The following is a 19,138-nucleotide window of genomic DNA, read 5'->3' on the forward strand; positions in this document are numbered from 1 at the left end:
TCCTTTCGGCCTCGCTAACGCTCCAGCTGTCTTTCAGGCATTAGTCAATGATGTCCTGAGAGACATGCTGAACATCTTTGTTTTCGTTTACCTTGACGATATCCTGATTTTTTCACCGTCACTCCAGATTCATCTTCAGCACGTTCGACGTGTCCTCCAGCGCCTTTTAGAGAATTGTCTTTTTGTGAAGGCTGAGAAGTGCACTTTTCATGCCTCCTCCGTCACATTTCTCGGTTCTGTTATTTCCGCTGAAGGCATTAAGATGGATCCCGCTAAGGTCCAAGCTGTCATTGATTGGCCCGCTCCTAAGTCACGCGTCGAGCTGCAGCGCTTTCTCGGCTTCGCGAACTTCTATCGTCGTTTCATCCGTAATTTCGGTCAGGTGGCAGCTCCTCTCACAGCCCTTACTTCTGTCAAGACGTGCTTTAAGTGGTCCGTTTCCGCCCAGGGAGCTTTTGATCTCCTCAAGAATCGTTTTACATCCGCTCCTATCCTTGTTACACCTGACGTCTCTAGACAGTTCGTTGTCGAGGTTGACGCGTCAGAGGTGGGCGTGGGAGCCATTCTTTCTCAGCGCTCCCTCTCTGACGACAAGGTCCACCCATGCGCGTATTTTTCTCATCGCCTGTCCCCGTCGGAACGTAACTATGATGTGGGAAACCGCGAACTGCTCGCCATCCGGTTAGCCCTAGGCGAATGGCGACAGTGGTTGGAGGGGGCGACCGTTCCTTTTGTCGTTTGGACTGACCATAGGAACCTTGAGTACATCCGTTCTGCCAAACGACTTAATGCGCGTCAGGCGCGTTGGGCGCTGTTTTTCGCTCGTTTCGAGTTCGTGATTTCTTATCGTCCGGGCTCTAAGAACACCAAGCCTGATGCTTTATCTCGTCTCTTCAGTTCTTCAGTAGCCTCCACTGACCCCGAGGGGATTCTCCCTGAGGGGCGTGTTGTCGGGTTGACTGTCTGGGGAATTGAGAGGCAGGTAAAGCAAGCGCTCACTCACACTCCGTCGCCGCGCGCTTGTCCTAGGAACCTTCTTTTCGTTCCCGTTCCTACTCGTCTGGCCGTTCTTCAGTGGGCTCACTCTGCCAAGTTAGCCGGCCACCCTGGCGTTCGGGGTACGCTTGCTTCCATTCGCCAGCGTTTTTGGTGGCCCACCCGGGAGCATGACACGCGTCGTTTCGTGGCTGCTTGTTCGGTCTGCGCGCAGACTAAGTCCGGTAACTCCCCTCCTGCCGGCCGTCTCAGGCCGCTTCCCATTCCCTCTCGACCGTGGTCTCACATCGCCTTAGATTTTGTCACCGGACTGCCTTCGTCAGCGGGGAAGACTGTTATTCTTACGGTTGTCGACAGGTTCTCTAAGGCGGCTCATTTTATTCCCCTTGCTAAGCTTCCTTCTGCTAAAGAGACGGCACAAATCATCATCGAGAATGTTTTCAGAATTCATGGCCTTCCGTCAGACGTCGTTTCGGACAGAGGTCCGCAATTCACGTCTCAATTTTGGAGGGAGTTTTGCCGTTTGATTGGGGCTTCCGTCAGTCTCTCTTCCGGCTTTCACCCCCAGTCTAACGGTCAAGCAGAACGGGCCAATCAGACTATTGGTCGCATCTTACGCAGTCTTTCTTTTCGCAACCCTGCGTCTTGGTCAGAACAGCTCCCCTGGGCAGAATACGCCCACAACTCGCTTCCTTCGTCTGCGACAGGGCTATCTCCTTTTCAGAGTAGCCTCGGGTACCAGCCTCCGCTGTTCTCATCTCAGTTCGCCGAGTCCAGCGTCCCCTCCGCTCAGGCTTTTGTCCAACGTTGCGAGCGCACCTGGAAGAGGGTCAGGTCTGCACTTTGCCGTTATAGGGCGCAGACTGTGAGAGCTGCTAATAAGCGTAGAACTAAGAGTCCTAGATACTGTCGCGGTCAGAGAGTTTGGCTCTCCACTCAGAACCTTCCCCTTAAGACCGCTTCTCGCAAGTTGACCCCGCGGTTCATTGGTCCGTTCCGTATTTCTCAAATCATTAACCCTGTCGCAGTGCGACTTCTTCTGCCGCGATATCTTCATCGCGTCCACCCGGTCTTCCATGTCTCCTGTGTCAAGCCCGTTCTTCGCGCCCCCGCTCGTCTTCCCCCCCCCCCCCCCCCATCCTTGTCGAGGGCGCACCCATCTACAGGGTCCGTAGGATTTTGGACATGCGTCCTCGGGGCCGTGGTCATCAGTACCTAGTAGATTGGGAGGGGTACGGTCCTGAGGAGAGGAGTTGGGTTCCCTCTCGGGACGTGCTGGACCGTGCGCTGATCGATGATTTCCTCCGTTGCCGCCAGGCTTCCTCCTCGAGTGCGCCAGGAGGCGCTCGGTGAGTGGGGGGGTACTGTCATGTACTGTCATGTTGTCTTGTCTCTGTCCTTTCCCTTCACCCTGTCTCCCTCTGCTGGTCGTTGTTATGTTACCTTTTCTCCCCCTCTTTTCCCCAGCTGTGCCTTGTCTCCTCCTAATTACCCATTCACCCCGTTCCCCACCTGTTCCCTTTTTCCCTCTGATTAGGTCCCTATATCTCTCTCTGTTTCTGCTCCTGTCCTTGTCGGATTCTTGTTTGTTTGTTTGTGTGTCTCATGCCTGAACCAGACTATCATCGTGTGTGCTGCAACCTTGTCCTGTCCTGTCGGAATCTACCTGTCCATCTGAGCCACGTATGTTCGTCATTAAAGTACTCTGTTTGTTAATTCGCTTTTGGGTCCTCATTCACGCACCATAACACTTTACTACACCATAGCCATAGTAAATGTACATTTGTTCCCCTCAGAATTCATATGTGCTACACATGTACTAAATTCTTATGTACTATACATGTCAGCCTGGCCTATCAGAAAAGACGTGACATAGTAAATGTACATTTGTGTCACGCTGGTGTAAAGGATTTGGAGACAGACGCAGGAATACATCATCTGGGTTTTTAATACACCCAAAACAAACACGTATACAAAACACTGGGATGTACCCAAACAAAAGAGCAAGGGTCAACCTTTAAGAACGACACGGGATTAGACCCATAATTCACAACGCACAAAACACGCAGCACAGGCTGAGACAATACATAGGTACTCACACGACCAACGGACATGGGTACAATAATCGACAGACCAATGGGGAAACAAAGGGCACATTTATGCAAACACAATCAGTGAGGAATTGGAACCAGGTGTGCGTAAGGACACAGTTCTGTGCAGCCTAGAAGGCCGGTAGTGTCAACCTCTGTAACTGGTGAACAGACTGAGCAGCAGTACCGGGAGGATTCTTGACAATTTGTTCCCTTCCAATTAGTATGATATGTTATGTTGGGCATGGTTACATAACAAAGAAGGTTATTTAAAGGGATAGTTTACCCAAATTACAAAATGACATGTTGGTTTCCTTATCCTGTAAGCAGTCTAGACAGGGAATAACAGAAATCCATGCTTTGGTTTTATTTCCCTGGCACCATTTTCCAAATGCGAATGTTTGAGCATTAGTGGCACAAATGCTAATCAAATGTATGCTTACTATGGTACGTCAACCCCTGAGTCCGTTGGGTAAATGTATTCTATACATACTACGAAAGTGATTTCCCTGGAGGTTTGATCAACTGGATAACAACCTGAGTGAGCTGTATTGAATGTTAATCTGAGGACCATTCAATGGCTCCATCGGTGCAATCCTTCAGTATACATACTGTACGCATTTTAATTGAAAGACAATCGCAAAGTGTACATGCCATAATTACATGTTTACATGGAACATATAAGATCACAATACAGTATAGTAAATTAATAACAAATAGCAATTGCACTTTTGTTTTCTGTAAATGTATTATATGTGTACAGTACCAGTCAAAGGTTTGGACACCTACTCATTCAATGGTTTTTCTTTATTTGTACTATTTTCTACGTTGAAGAATAATAGTGAAGACATCAAAACTATGAAGTAACACATATGGAATGATGTAGTAACCCAAAAAGTGTATTTTAGATTTTAGATTCTTCAAAGTCTCATGGTTCCACCTGTCACAAGAGGGCGGCAGAGACCGTCCTAGAGACATTAACGACACTCAGGTGTGTCCTATTTACTCATTATGATTTCCCTGTTAAAAGAGGTGTGTTTTAGGTTGTCCTGTGCTGAAGTTTGAATTGTGTGCCGTGTGCGTTTGTCTCCTGAGTGAGTTTTTGAGAGTGCTTGTGGTTTTCCAAGTGTTACTGTAATCCTTCCTTTACCATTTCTCAGTAAAGTATTATGTTTATCATGAACCACTGATTCCTTGTCTGGTCTATTCTCTACACTTGAGTCCAACCTCACCATGTCACAGCAAGCTTCAGCCTACAACATGGACCCAGCAGAGAGCACCCAGATCAAGAATGTTGTAACCCACCAAAGAGCACTGCTGGGGAGGCAGCAAGAACAACTCTTCCAGATATATAAACTCCCCGGGCACTTAACGACTCCCTGCAACCACAGTCCAACCCCAACCCAGGAGGAGCCAATGCCCAAATCTCATCACCCAGTGCTACACGCGTCGCCGTGTTTCCTCCAGGGAACTTGCACTGAGAACCCAAGATCCCATCCCCCGAGCGGTATGACGGCCACCTGCGAGGATGCAAGGGGTTCGAGCAACAGTCCTCTTCGTTCCACACCGATCGGGCCATGATCGTCAACATAATCTCTCTACCCTTGGGCAAGGCCCTGACGTGGGCAACGCCGATGTGGGAACAGCAGCCACCATCCTGCAGCTCCATATTAGCCTTCACTGTCGAGCTGCGATGAGTCTTCGACCACCCAGTTGGCGGATGAGAAGCGTCCAGCCGACTGTTTAACATCCGTCAAGTGGCCAGACCAGTGACTGACTTCGCCATTGAGTTACGCACTCTCGCCGCCGAGAGTGGGTGGAATACAGAGGAAATAGTCATCGCTTTCCACCAGGGGTTGTCTAACTCGATCAAGGATGAACTGGCCTCTCGGGAACTGGGAGAGGACCTTGAGTCCATGATAACGCTGGCAATCAGGATCAACAACCAACTCCGAGAACGCGTGAGACACCCCAGTATCCCGGTTTCCAGAGCACCCCAAGCCCCCCAAACCCAGCATTGAGGAGCCTATGCAGCTGGGACGCACACGTCTGAGCCCACAGGAGCGTGACAGGCTCATGCGCAAAGACTGTGGAGGTCTCGGCCATCTCCATGCTACCTGCCCAGAGCTGACGGGAAATGCCAATGCTCGCCAGGACAGGGGGAGACCGTGACGCTTTCAGTTACCTCCCGGTTACAGAGTCACCGTCTCTTACTACCCGCAACCCTCCACTAGGACAACCATCAGCACCAGATTCAAGCCTTTGTGGACACCGAGGCCGCCAAAACTTTCATTGTTCAAGACTTCACCAGAGAGTTACAGATCCCCTGCGTGAAATGTCCCATCCCTCTGCAGATTCAAGCCCTCGATGGACGCCCCATTTGCTCCAGTCAGGTGGAATATCAGACCAAGCCCATTCTACTGCAGGTTGGGGTGACCCACTCTGAGACTCTTAGTTTTCTGTTGATCGCTGCTTCCGAGAACCCCCTTATCCTAAGGTAGCCCTGGCTAGCGCTGCATAACACACTAGTTTCCTGGTCCAAGGGACACCTACTAGACTGGAGTAAAGACTGCAAGACGAAATGTTTAAGACCCCCACCAAGAGCCTCGCTGTGTCCTCCTGCATCCCTTGAAGACCAAGACTTTTCCGCTCTCCCTCCAGAATAATTTGACCTCTGGCCGTCATCCTTTCCCCTCATTGTCCTTACGGCTGTGCCATAGAACTCCTACCCATCGTCACACCTCCCCGGGTTGTTTGTAGTCCCCCTCGACCGCTGAAGATGCAGTCATGAACAATTACATCCGGGAGTTGTTGGAGGCAGGTTTAATTTGCCCCTCTATATCCCCTGCTGGTGCAAGCTTCTTCTTTGTGGGAAAGAAGAATGGAGGCCTGCATCCCTGCATCGATTACAGAGGGCTGAACCAGATTACGATCAAGAATTGTTACCCCCTGCCCCTGATGTCCTCTGCATTGGGGTTGGTCTAAGGGGCCCAATTCTTCACCAAACTGGACCTCTGCCATGCTTACAATCTGGTGAGAATCAGGGATATGATTGGAATACTGCATTAAGCACCCCTAGTGGCCACTGAGTATTTAGTCACGCCCTTTGGATTATCGAACTCACTGGCAGTCTTTCAAGCATTGGTCAATGACACCCTGAAGGATATGTTGAATTGCTTTGTCTTTGTTTACCTCGATGACATCTTGATCTCCTCAAAGACCCTTCTGGAACACACATACTGCATGTCCGCCAAGTCCTGAGATGCTTCCTGCAGAATTAACTTTATGTCAAGATAGAGAAGTGTGAGTTCCACGTATCCCCGGTTTCCTTCCTGAGTCAAATTATGTTTATCGCAGGCATCCAAATGGACCCCGTAAATATTGAGGTGGTTGCCAACTGACCCCGTTTTTGCTGGACCCCCGAGGCTGACAGGGCATTAATGGAGCTCAAGGGATGTTTCACCTCTAGATCCATCCTCGTTCATCCTGATCTGACTCCTCCCTTTGTGGTGGAGGTGGACACCTTGCACCCCGGAGCAGGGTCGGTCCTTTCACAGCGGCACGAGGAGTACAAGAAACTGCACCCATGCGCCTTTCTCTTCAAGCGGTTCTCGCAGGCAGAATGCAACTACAATGTAGGCAACCGGGAGCTCTTGGCAGTTGAGTGGGCTCTTGAGGGGTGGAGAAACCAGTTGGAGGGGGCACCTCATCCTTTCGTGATCTAGATGGACCACAAGATCTTCGTCTCCATTCAAGAAGCCAAGAGGTTGAACGCTCGCAAGGCTAGATGGGCTCTGTTTTTTAACAGGTTCAATTTCAAACTAGCCTATCGCCCGGGATCCAAGAATCAGAAGGCAGATGTCCTGTCCCGCCAACACGATGTCTCTAATGAGGAGAGGGTCCTCAAGCCCATCATCCCCAACTCACGCATTCTGGCCCCAGTGATATGGAGTATTGAGACCACTGTCCGACAAGCCCAGACCCGAGAACCTGACCCCGGCAGGGGGACCCACTAACAGACTTTATATTCCGCGATCAGCCCAGGTCCCGATTACTACAATGGTGATACTCAAAATAAACTGGACATCCAGGGGTTAATTGGACACTGGAGATCCTGAGGCGGAAATTCTGGTGGCCCAGCATGATGGAGGATGTGAGATCCTTTGTTGAGGCCTGTTCCATCTGGGCCCAAAGCACGTCTTCACCTCAGCGACCGGCTGGGTTTCTCCAACCTCTGCCCGTCCAAGCCGGCCCTGGTCTATGTGTCTGGAGACTTTGTCACAGGGTTACTTCCATCTCAAGGGCTTACCACTATCCTGGTGGTCGTTCATCGGTTCTCCAAAGCAGCCCATTTCATCGCCTTACCCAAGTTGCACTCAGCAAAAAAGACTGCTCATATCATGGTTATCCATACACTGACTTCCCCAGGACATTGTCTCAGATCGTGGGCCCTAGTTTGTCGTACGTGAATCTGGCCTTCATGGTCAAATTTCTGCAAATAAACCACTACTAAAGGACACCAATAATAATAAGAGACTTGCTTAGGCCAAGAAACACGAGCAATGGACATTAGACTGGTGGAAATCTGTCCTTTTGTCTGATGAGTCAAATTTGAGATTTTTAGTTCCAACCGCCATGTCTTTGTGAGAGACGCAGAGTAGGTAAACAGATGATATCTGCGGGTGTGATGGTGTGGGGGTGCTTTGCTGGCGACACTGTGATTCATTTAGAATTCAAGGCACAATTAACCAGAATGGCTACCACAGCATTCTGCAGCGATACGCCATCCCATCTGGTTTTCGCTTAGTGGGACTATCATTTGTTTTTCAACAGGACAATGACCCAACACACCTACAGGCTGTGTAAGGGCTATTTTACCAAGAAGAAGAGTGATGGAGTGCTGCATCAGATGACCGGGCCTCCACAATCCCCTGACCTCAACCAAATTGAGATGGTTTGGGATGAGTTGGACCACAGAGTGAAGGAAAAGCAGCCAGCAAGTGCTCAGCATATTTGGGAACCCCTTCAAGACTGTTGGAAAAGCATTCAAGGTGAAGCTGGTTGAGAGAAGGCCAAGAGCATGCAAAGCTGTCTCAAAGCAAAGGGTGGCTACTTTGAAGAAAATTAAATACATTTTGATTTACATAACACTTTTTTGGTAACTAAATTATTCCATATGTGTTATTTCATAGTAGTTTGTAGAAACAATGTAGAAAGTAGTAAAAATAAAGAAAAACCCTTGAGTGAGTAGTTGTGTCCAAACTTTTGACGTGTACTTTTTATGAAAGTGAATTCCATGAAAGTGAATTCATGGAAGGAAGGATTATAGGCTGCTTAACAACACAAAGTAGCTTAGTTGTGAAAGTTCAGCTAAGTTCAGCAATTTCTTTGGGAAATATTTTCTGATTTTATTGTACAGATAGAGGATGACAGTGAGGAAAGATGGAAAGAGGTTGTGTCAAAGGGCTGTAAGCTGGATTCAAACCTATAGCGACACCATAGCCATTGTAAATGTACATTTGTTCCCCTCAGAATTCATATGTGCTACACATGTACTAAATTCTTATGTACTATACATGTCAGCCTGGCCTATCAGAAAAGACGTGACATAGTAAATGTACATTTGTGTCACGCTGGTGTAAAGGATTTGGAGACAGACGCAGGAATACATCATCTGGGTTTTTAATACACCCAAAACAAACACGTATACAAAACACTGAGATGTACCCAAACAAAAGAGCAAGGGTCAACCTTTAAGAACGACACGGGATTAGACCCATAATTCACAACGCACAAAACACGCAGCACAGGCTGAGACAATACATAGGTACTCACACGACCAACGGACATGGGTACAATTAACGACAGACCAATGGGGAAACAAAGGGCACATTTATGCAAACACAATCAGTGAGGAATTGGAACCAGGTGTGCGTAAGGACACAGTTCTGTGCAGCCTAGAAGGCCGGTGGCGTCGACCTCTGTAACTGGTGAACAGACTGAGCAGCAGTACCGGGAGGATTCTTGACAATTTGTTCCCTTCCAATTAGTATGATATGTTATGTTGGGCATGGTTACTTAAAGGGATAGTTTACCCAAATTACAAAATTACATGTTGGTTTCCTTATCCTGTAAGGAGTCTAGACAGGGAATGACAGAAATCCATGCTTTGGTTTTATTTCCCTGCCACAATTTTCCAAATGCTAATGTTTTAGCATTAGTGGCACAAATTCCATTCATGTCATGGTACCAATATGATTTTTTGTGCATCATGTCTAAATCATCTGAATGTATTTCAAAGTCACTTATAGATGATTTGAACATGATGGGCAAAAAATGATAATATCGGTACTATGTACTAAATGCTTATGTACTATACATGTTAGCCTGACCTCTCAGAATAGACGTAATTAGTATGATATGTTGTGTTTGGTATGGCTGCCTATGTCAGTTGGCTTCCTAAGTAGGTAGGCTTGCTTCTTCTGGATCGGTGTTCCTTTCCACGGGACGGTTGAGCTAATGTAGGCTAATGCGATTAGCATGAGGTTGTAAGTAACAAGAACATTTCCCAGGACATAGACATATCTCATATTGGCAGAAAGTTCTTGTTAATATAACTGCACTGAACAGTAGCTATTACAGTGAATGAATACCGTGTTTGAGGAGAGTGCACAATTTTGAACATGAAAAGTTATTAATAAACAAATTAGGCACATTTGGGCAGTCTTGATACAAAATTCTGAACCGAAATGCAATGGTTCATTGGATCAGTCTAAAACTTTGCCCATGCACTGCTGCCATCTAGTGGCCAAAATCTAAATTGCAATTTTTTTTCTCTTGCATTTCAAAAATGATGGTACAAAAAATACTAAACGGTTGTCTTTTTTCTTTGTATTATCTTTTACCAGATCTATTGTGTTATATTCTCCTACATTCCTTTCACATTTCCACAAAATTCAAAGTGTTCCCTTTCAAATGGTACCTAGAATATGCATGTCCTTGCTTCAGGGCCTGAGCTACAGGCAGTTAGATTTGGGTATGTCATTTTAGGCGAAAATGTAGAAAAAGGGGCCTATGTTGCCTTTGGTCCAATTCAATAATCACCTTTCAGACTAGCCAGCCTAATGGGATTGGTGATCCCAAGACATGAAGATTAAAGACAGCATTGGAAATCTGTTATAACCCAAATTGAACCCATTTTACATACTCTGTTATTATTATTATTATTAATATTATGTGTTGTTCGGTGTTTACTGTTTACTGTATCTGTATTGTGTGTGTACTGTATATAGACTATATGTATATTCCTGTCTACATTCTGTCTGTATATTCTGTCTGTATATTTGCTCTGCCTAATATTTAAATGCCTGTCCTAATATGTATACATTTCATTCCTTTACTTTTAGATTTGTGCGTATGGTTGTGAATTGTTATATATTACTGCACTGTTGGAACTAGGAACACAAACATTTCGCTACACCCGCAATAACATCTGCTAAATATGTGTATGTGACCAATAACATCTGCTAAATATGTGTATGTGACCAATAACATCTGCTAAATATGTGTATGTGACCAATAACATCTGCTAAATATGTGTATGTGACCAATAACATCTGCTAAATATGTGTATGTGACCAATAACATTTGATTTGACTTGACTTAAATTCTGGCAACCGGTCAAATTCCTGGTATGTGTAAAAGTAAACTCCATTCATAATTTCAACTGTACAAATAAATAACAAATAGTCATTGAACTTTTGCTTTAAACATATCTGTACATATTTTGGTTATTTTGGTCATTTATCCAGATAGACTCACAGTCATGTGCATTAACTAAGGTAGCCAAGACAACTACATTCACAGTCAGTGCATTAACTAAGGTAGGTAAGACAACTACATTCACAGTCAGTGCATTAACTAAGGTAGGTAAGACAACTACATTCACAGTCAGTGCATTAACTAAGGTAGGTAAGACAACTACATTCACAGTCAGTGCATTAACTAAGGTAGGCGAGACAACTACATTCACAGTCAGTGCATTAACTAAGGTAGGCAAGACAACTACATTCACAGTCAGTGCATTAACTAAGGTAGGTAAGTCAACTACATTCACAGTCAGTGCATTAACTAAGGTAGGTAAGACAACTACATTCACAGTCAGTGCATTAACTAAGGTAGGTAAGACAACTACATTCACAGTCAGTGCATTAACTAAGGTAGGCAAGACAACTACATTCACAGTCAGTGCATTAACTAAGGTAGGTAAGACAACTACATTCACAGTCAGTGCATTAACTAAGGTAGGTAAGACAACTACATTCACAGTCAGTGCATTAACTAAGGTAGGCAAGACAACTACATTCACAGTCAGTGCATTAACTAAGGTAGCCAAGACAACTACATTCACAGTCAGTGCATTAACTAAGGTAGGCGAGACAACTACATTCACAGTCAGTGCATTAACTAAGGTAGGTAAGACAACTACATTCACAGTCAGTGCATTCAACTAAGGTAGGTAAGACAACTACATTCACAGTCAGTGCATTAACTAAGGTAGGTAAGACAACTACATTCACAGTCAGTGCATTAACTAAGGTAGGCAAGACAACTACATTCACAGTCAGTGCATTAACTAAGGTAGGTAAGACAACTACATTCACAGTCAGTGCATTAACTAAGGTAGGCAAGACAACTACATTCACAGTCAGTGCATTAACTAAGGTAGCCAAGACAACTACATTCACAGTCAGTGCATTAACTAAGGTAGGCGAGACAACTACATTCACAGTCAGTGCATTAACTAAGGTAGGTAAGACAACTACATTCACAGTCAGTGCATTCAACTAAGGTAGGTAAGACAACTACATTCACAGTCAGTGCATTAACTAAGGTAGGTAAGACAACTACATTCACAGTCAGTGCATTAACTAAGGTAGGCAAGACAACTACATTCACAGTCAGTGCATTAACTAAGGTAGGCAAGACAACTACATTCACAGTCAGAGAATTCAACTAAAGTAGCCAAGACAACTACATTCACAGTCAGTGAATTCAACTAAGGTAGCCAAGACAACTACATTCACAGTCAGGGAATTCAACTAAAGTAGCCAAGACAACTACATTCACAGTCAGTGAATTCAACTAAGGTAGCCAAGACAACTACATTCACAGTCAGTGCATTAACTAAGGTAGGCAAGACAACTACATTCACAGTCAGTGCATTAACTAAGATAGGCAAGACAACTACATTCACAGTCAGAGAATTCAACTAAAGTAGCCAAGACAACTACATTCACAGTCAGTGAATTCAACTAAGGTAGCCAAGACAACTACATTCACAGTCAGGGAATTCAACTAAAGTAGCCAAGACAACTACATTCACAGTCAGTGAATTCAACTAAGGTAGCCAAGACAACTACATTCACAGTCAGTGCATTCAAGTAAGGTAGCCAAGACAACTACATTCACAGTCAGTGAATTCAACTAAGGTAGCCAAGACAACTACATTCACAGTCAGTGAATTCAACTAAGGTAGCCAAGACAACTACATTCACAGTCAGTGAATTCAACTAAGGTAGCCAAGACAACTACATTCACAGTCAGTGCATTCAACTAAAGTAGACAAGACAACTACATTCACAGTCAGTGAATTCAACTAAGGTAGACAAGACAACTACATTCACAGTCAGTGAATTCAACTAAGGTAGCCAAGACAACTACATTCACAGTCAGTGAATTCAACTAAAGTAGCCAAGACAACTACATTCACAGTCAGTGAATTCAACTAAGGTAGCCAAGACAACTACATTCACAGTCAGTGAATTCAACTAAGGTAGCCGAGACAACTACATTCACAGTCAGTGAATTCAACTAAGGTAGACAAGACAACTACATTCACAGTCAGTGAATTCAACTAAGGTAGACAAGACAACTACATTCACAGTCAGTGAATTCAACTAAGGTAGCCAAGACAACTACATTCACAGTCAACGAATTCAACTAAGGTAGCCAAGACAACTACATTCACAGTCAGTGAATTCAACTAAGGTAGCCAAGACAACTACATTCACAGTCAGTGAATTCAACTAAGGTAGCCAAGACAACTACATTCACAGTCAGCAAATTCAACTAAGGTAGCCAAGACAACTACATTCACAGTCAGTGAATTCAACTAAAGTAGCCAAGACAACTACATTCACAGTCAGTGAATTCAACTAAGGTAGCCGAGACAACTACATTCACAGTCAGTGAATTCAACTAAGGTAGCCGAGACAACTACATTCACAGTCAGTGAATTCAACTAAGGTAGCCGAGACAACTACATTCACAGTCAGTGAATTCAACTAAGGTAGACAAGACAACTACATTCACAGTCAGTGAATTCAACTAAGGTAGCCGAGACAACTACATTCACAGTCAGTGAATTCAACTAAGGTAGCCAAGACAACTACATTCACAGTCATTGCAAGAAAACTTTCCTCAATAAAGCAGATATCATTCAAATCAGTGCTAATAAGATATGCTCCGTGTATTACACGTGGAGGTGAATTCCATGGATGGATGGATAAATGTAAAGTTCAGTTGAGCACTGAGTCAGTGGGCATCCCAGTTCAGGAGAGAGCTCTCAGGTCAATCAACATGAGGGATTGGAGGTGTATGAACAGACAGCATGAGACATCTGTATCTGTAAAACCAGAATCCAACCCATTCTGTCATACATTAAGGTATTTAAACAAAATGATTTATTTCAAAATAGGCATATTATCAGTCAATGTCTTGCAAATGGATATTTGGAGAGATGGTGGACTGGATTTGCAACTTATTTGGAGACATTAACATACAGTAATTTGATCAAAGATGTTGAAAACATGGTTGAAAATCAGAGAGAGAGAGAGAGAGAGAGAGCAAGAGAGAGGTGGATTGGGGTGAGAAAAATAGTATGTGACGCGTAGCAGCTGAAAGCGGATAGGCTCGCCCTGCTGTGACTAAATGGGGCATTGGCTCGAGGCCGAAGGGGAGGCGGCTTTGCGTTCCATTGGTGATGGTTCTACTCTATAGGCTGAGGACGCGGGTTCAGGCGAGGTGAGGAGACAAACCAAGTTGAACCTATACTGGGTGAAGAAACAAATATGAGTAGCGTCAGTGTTCGCTGAGCAGAAACAAGCGCGAGGCGACCTGGGAGAGACGCGCCCTATCATCCAATCTATTGAGCATATACAGTCTTTCTAATAACACTTTGGAGGAGATTCACATGAAGAAGAGGAACTTCATCGGGCTATTTCACTAACAGGTAACCTCATCTCAAATGGAAAAGAAAATGTTGATTTATTATGTTATATAGAAATGTGACTAAAATGTGTTTTTTAAGAACATTGTATTGTGTGTGGTGCTGAACTAGTTATTTAAGATGGATACGGAAAATATACAAAGTGGTTGATAAAGAAGTGTAGTCTAAAGTTAGGAGTAGGCACTATGCAGCATATCAAAACCAGATCAAGTTTACCGACTCCCTTGTTCGATTCTCAGTTATCCTGCGCATGCTACCGCGGTTCTCATCCGCCAGTGCTGTTTTTCGGGGACATCGGGTAAAATCATGCATAAATAAGTGCATGTACTGTAATGTTCCTCTCTGTAACGTTGCGTAACGCGAGGAAATGATGACACGCCTTGGGGCTGCCTTCTCAGTGGGTGCACTTAATTCAACATGTTCAGACTGTGTGTGTGAGCAAATAGTTGTTAAACGACTGTTGCTGTGAAAACTACAGTATTCAGCGTACTGTTGAATTGACAGAAAGTTCACTGGATTCCTTTACACAACCTATGTTATAGCCTATAGAAGCTTTATTATAGGCTTTAATTATAGGCGAGTGAAAATTTGAAAATTCTCTCATCCCAATAAAACATTCAGGAATGTATTGCATATATTGCGTATAGTCAACATAGAAATAATAGACTAGTATAGGATAGAATATTCTGCACAAATGAGCAACTTACTTTCATCCTCAACTTGCTGATATCCTTCTACCATGTCGCAAAATGGAATTGTCCTAGGGATGTTTTTCATAATGAGAAATATGTGCGTGTTAACCATCTATGTGCATCTGTTCAGTACACTGTACACTACAGGAATGTTTGGAGCTGTGACAGAATGATATAACATTGTGTTGAACTTACATAAGGTTTACTCAAACCTCACTAACCTCCTCGTTGCCTTTTCTCTCTCTGTCCACTAGATGGTGGCATTGCAACGTGAATCACAGCCACTCGGAGCCAGCGTCATTTTCAAAACAACCAGAGAGTGTATTTCTTAAGTGAGCTATTAAACGAAACTCAAGCACACAATCTATGAGTTTGGCAATTACCCGATCACACCAGGGCTATCCAAGCATGAAATACCATACTAGACCCACCAGTAGCGTCCTCCAGGATTTGTCTGGTGGTCCCTCCCATCTGTTGGGACTGGAAGGCCTGGACCCGAGGCCTCTGAGCGAGGCAATGTCCTTCACTGACGAGGCGGTCTCCATCCTGACTTCCAGCAGCCAGCTAGCCCGTTCCCTCCTGGGCTGCACCTCTGCCCTGAAGCGGAAAGAAAGCCTAGCCGCCACCGCTAACCATACTAACGCTAATGCTATCTCTAACAATGACGGTGAGGATGACTTTGACGATAGCAACAGTGCTCTGCGCCGCAAACGCGAGTTCACTCCCGACGAGAAGAAGGATGACGGCTACTGGGATAAGAGGAAGAAGAACAACGAGGCGGCGAAACGGTCGCGTGAGAAACGACGTGCCAATGACATGGTCCTGGAGACGAGGGTTCTGGGGTTGTTGGAGGAGAACGCCCGACTAAGGGCCGAACTCCTGGCCTTCAAGTTCCGCTTTGGCCTAGTCAAGGACACCTCCGACATAGCCATAATGCCGCTGTCCATGCCTCCACCCAAACATCTTGAACCGAGGTACTACCTACCCCACGATGATGGTTCCTACCCCCATAACACCCCCGCCACCACCTCCCACCACCATCCCCACCACTCATCCTCATACGAGGTGAGGGGAACTGGGCTGCCAGCAGGGCGTGACGTGGGCAGTAGTATATCCGAGGACTCTGGTTTCTCCCCTGGAAGCTCCAACGTCGGCAGCCCTGTGTTCTTTGACGATGGACTAGGGGACCACAGCCGAACATCCCCCAGAACGGTAGAGGAACAGGGGCGTTATGAGCCTCGCACCTCCCTGGAGGCAGAAGGACAGTACCACGGCAGGCAGGACTCTAGCCTACCACACAAACTCCGCTTCAAAACCCCCGGTGGAGGTAGCGAAGGTGGGGAGATACCAGCAAGGTCCCCTAATAGTAAACGCCCTTTCCCCGTAGCTACAGTCGGACCAAACATCCAGAAGAGCCAGGCTGGATGGTACAGTCATAGGGGAGAGGGCCAGGCTGCGTGGCCCAGTGAGGAGGCCCGTGCTGGGCATGATCAGCAGCACCACTACTCCCCCTCTGGAGGGTCTGCACACAGCCCCACCACTACCACAGACTCCCAGTATGTGGCGGAGAATGGCACCCTCAAATCCCAGCTCAGCTCTCTATCGCAGGAGGTGGCCCAGCTCAAGAAGCTGTTCTCTCAGCAGCTGCTCTCCAAACTGGTCTGAGGTCAGGTTGAACACACTCACAACCTCACCTTATACACATTTTTACATTTACATACAGAGAAGAGCAACAGAGAGATAAAGGGGTATAGACTCAAAGAAAGTTACATTCACTTGAACCTGAACATTGACTTTCACAGTGTCTCAGCTGAACTTGACTCACAGGGCACAGCACTGCCCATTTTTATTTGAACTAGGCAAGTCAGTTAAAAACTCATTCTTATTTACAATGACGGCCTAGGAACGGTGGGTTAACTGCCTTATTCAGGGGCAGAACATTTTTTTTTTTTTTTACCTTGTCAGCTCGGGGATTCGATCTATCAACCTTTCGGTGACTGGCCCAACGCTCTAACCACTAAGCTACCTGCCGTTCCATTGATCTCAAGCAAACAGCTACATCAAGTGTGAAGAAGCCGAGCGAACCATATGACAACCTGAAAACTACTTCAATAACACATTCTCCAGATACTACGATACAGTGGCCTTCACCACTATAAAAGCACACCAGCACAGAAAATACCAGTTACAATAGCAATCAGCAGTCAAAAGCAATACTTCAGGATACTCTGTTTGATTCACAGTACTATAAAACAGCATTTATGGGTAACTTATATGATGCACATTTTTTGTATTTATATTTTCAGTAATTTAGCAGACACTCTTATCCAGGGCGACTTACAGTATGCGAGTGCATACATTTTCATACTTGTTCGTATGATATCTGAAATACAATTTTTTTTTTATACACTGATCTGGCCTGTGTCTTTGATGAAGTTTCACATTCTTTCTTTAGAGACTTTAATTGAACAGGTGTTAACACACTGGATCACACTGGTAAACCTGAGTACATGCAGCGGTACACACACTGAGGTCAGAGATGGATCCTTTGTGAACTCATTCCGTTTGTATTATTGCGTTACATGTCCGATTACCCTGCTGCTGTAGGACATGGTATCCCTCACCTCTGTTTGTTTCTACACAGTTTGTCTTAAACGGTTTGGCTAATAAAATGTCATAATAACAGATTCTATGTGCATATTTTTTCATTTCAACTGTAAGTAATGCGATATACTGTACATGTACGTCAATAAATAAACCGTTTTTCCTAATCAGTGTTTTGTGTCTATGAGTTTCTATTACGTGACTAATACACATTTATGATACTTTATTGCGTGTGTCTTACACCGGTAGTCTCACACCCACCATTCTCTTATTAATGCAGCGAGTCTGAAGTTACTAGTAGCCTCGTACACGTGGTTACGACCCCACACACTCCTAGGAAGTGTTCTCGCAGCACATGACGAGTCGTCTCCAGTGAGTCATATGAGGGATCGAGGTAGAGAGTAAAAAAGAAAACAGGATGTATTCCCAAACAAACCGCTGTGTTTCTACTGTGCTAAAAGCATGAATTATAAAGGTCCACCAACACAGAATACATCACTAAACAGCTGGTCTAAATGGATTCACAGTTTACACAGACCACCAAGTGCTTTACATTGTAATGGAGGGAAATATCCTCATCCACTATAAATATATGTAGTAGTCTACCCACCCAGCTCGTGTTTTCTACATCAGTGATATACTTTAATGGTGCTCTTTTCCAACCCTCTATGTATACACTACTGTTTGCGTGCTTGAACCTAATGAGACAGGCAGGGAGAGGTAGTGAGAGAGTAAGTAAGAAGAGAGAGAGGGGGAGATGGGGACAGTGGTCTACAGAGGCCTTGCATCTCTCTATCTATCTATGTATCTATCTATCTATATATCTATCTATATATATATCTAACTCTCTCTCTCTCTATCTCTCTCTCTCTCTCTCTCTCTCTCTCTCTCTCTCTCTCTCACCAACGATGAACGGGTGATATCTTTCTCTAAGGGTCACTAGCACGACACGGCAGTGCACACAGCTGAACAGAGCAAGGCGTTAAAGGGGGAAAAGGAGGGGTTCTGTAGATACAATGCATCTCTACAATATGTACATGAAGGTAAAGTACGGGCAGTGCAAATGTGTTACAATAAAATGGATAAAAATGGAGATTGGGGCATAATCTAGGCCTCCCTCTCTGTTCAGTGATGGGGATGGGATGGGGGAGAGAGTGGGTCTCTGAGTGACTCATATGTACCACGTCAGCAGTAGCCACACACACACACACACACACACACACACACACACACACACACACACACACACACACACACACACACACACACACACACACACACACACACACACACACACACACACACACACACACACACACACACACACACACACACACACACACACACACACACACAGAGAGAGAGAGACAACGTCAGCAGCAGCAGGAGGAGAAGCTATTTTAAGCTTCAAGGAGAGGACAGGATATTGATTGGCCCATGTCAGGAAGCACTTCTGGACCTGAATA

At 45.2% G+C, this 19,138-nt stretch overlaps 1 protein-coding gene across 1 annotated transcript; it reads left to right on the forward strand.

Moving 5' to 3' along the window:
* Positions 1–14,137: 14,137 nt before the first annotated feature.
* LOC110485670 (nuclear factor interleukin-3-regulated protein) lies at positions 14,138–17,842 on the forward strand. Its single transcript, XM_036949328.1, has 2 exons — positions 14,138–14,379; positions 15,323–17,842. Exon 2 carries the CDS (start codon positions 15,435–15,437, stop codon positions 16,731–16,733), a length of 1,299 nt encoding a protein of 432 aa, XP_036805223.1. The 5' UTR covers positions 14,138–14,379; positions 15,323–15,434; the 3' UTR covers positions 16,734–17,842.
* The last annotated feature ends 1,296 nt before the right edge of the window (positions 17,843–19,138 follow it).

This window comes from Oncorhynchus mykiss, chromosome 17, assembly GCF_013265735.2.
Source record: "Oncorhynchus mykiss isolate Arlee chromosome 17, USDA_OmykA_1.1, whole genome shotgun sequence".
Lineage (NCBI taxonomy): Eukaryota > Metazoa > Chordata > Actinopteri > Salmoniformes > Salmonidae > Oncorhynchus > Oncorhynchus mykiss.

Bases quoted from the DNA above. Each gene is read 5' to 3' on its own strand.
- LOC110485670 (XM_036949328.1), top strand. From the start codon at position 15,435: ATGAGTTTGGCAATTACCCGATCACACCAGGGCTATCCAAGCATGAAA.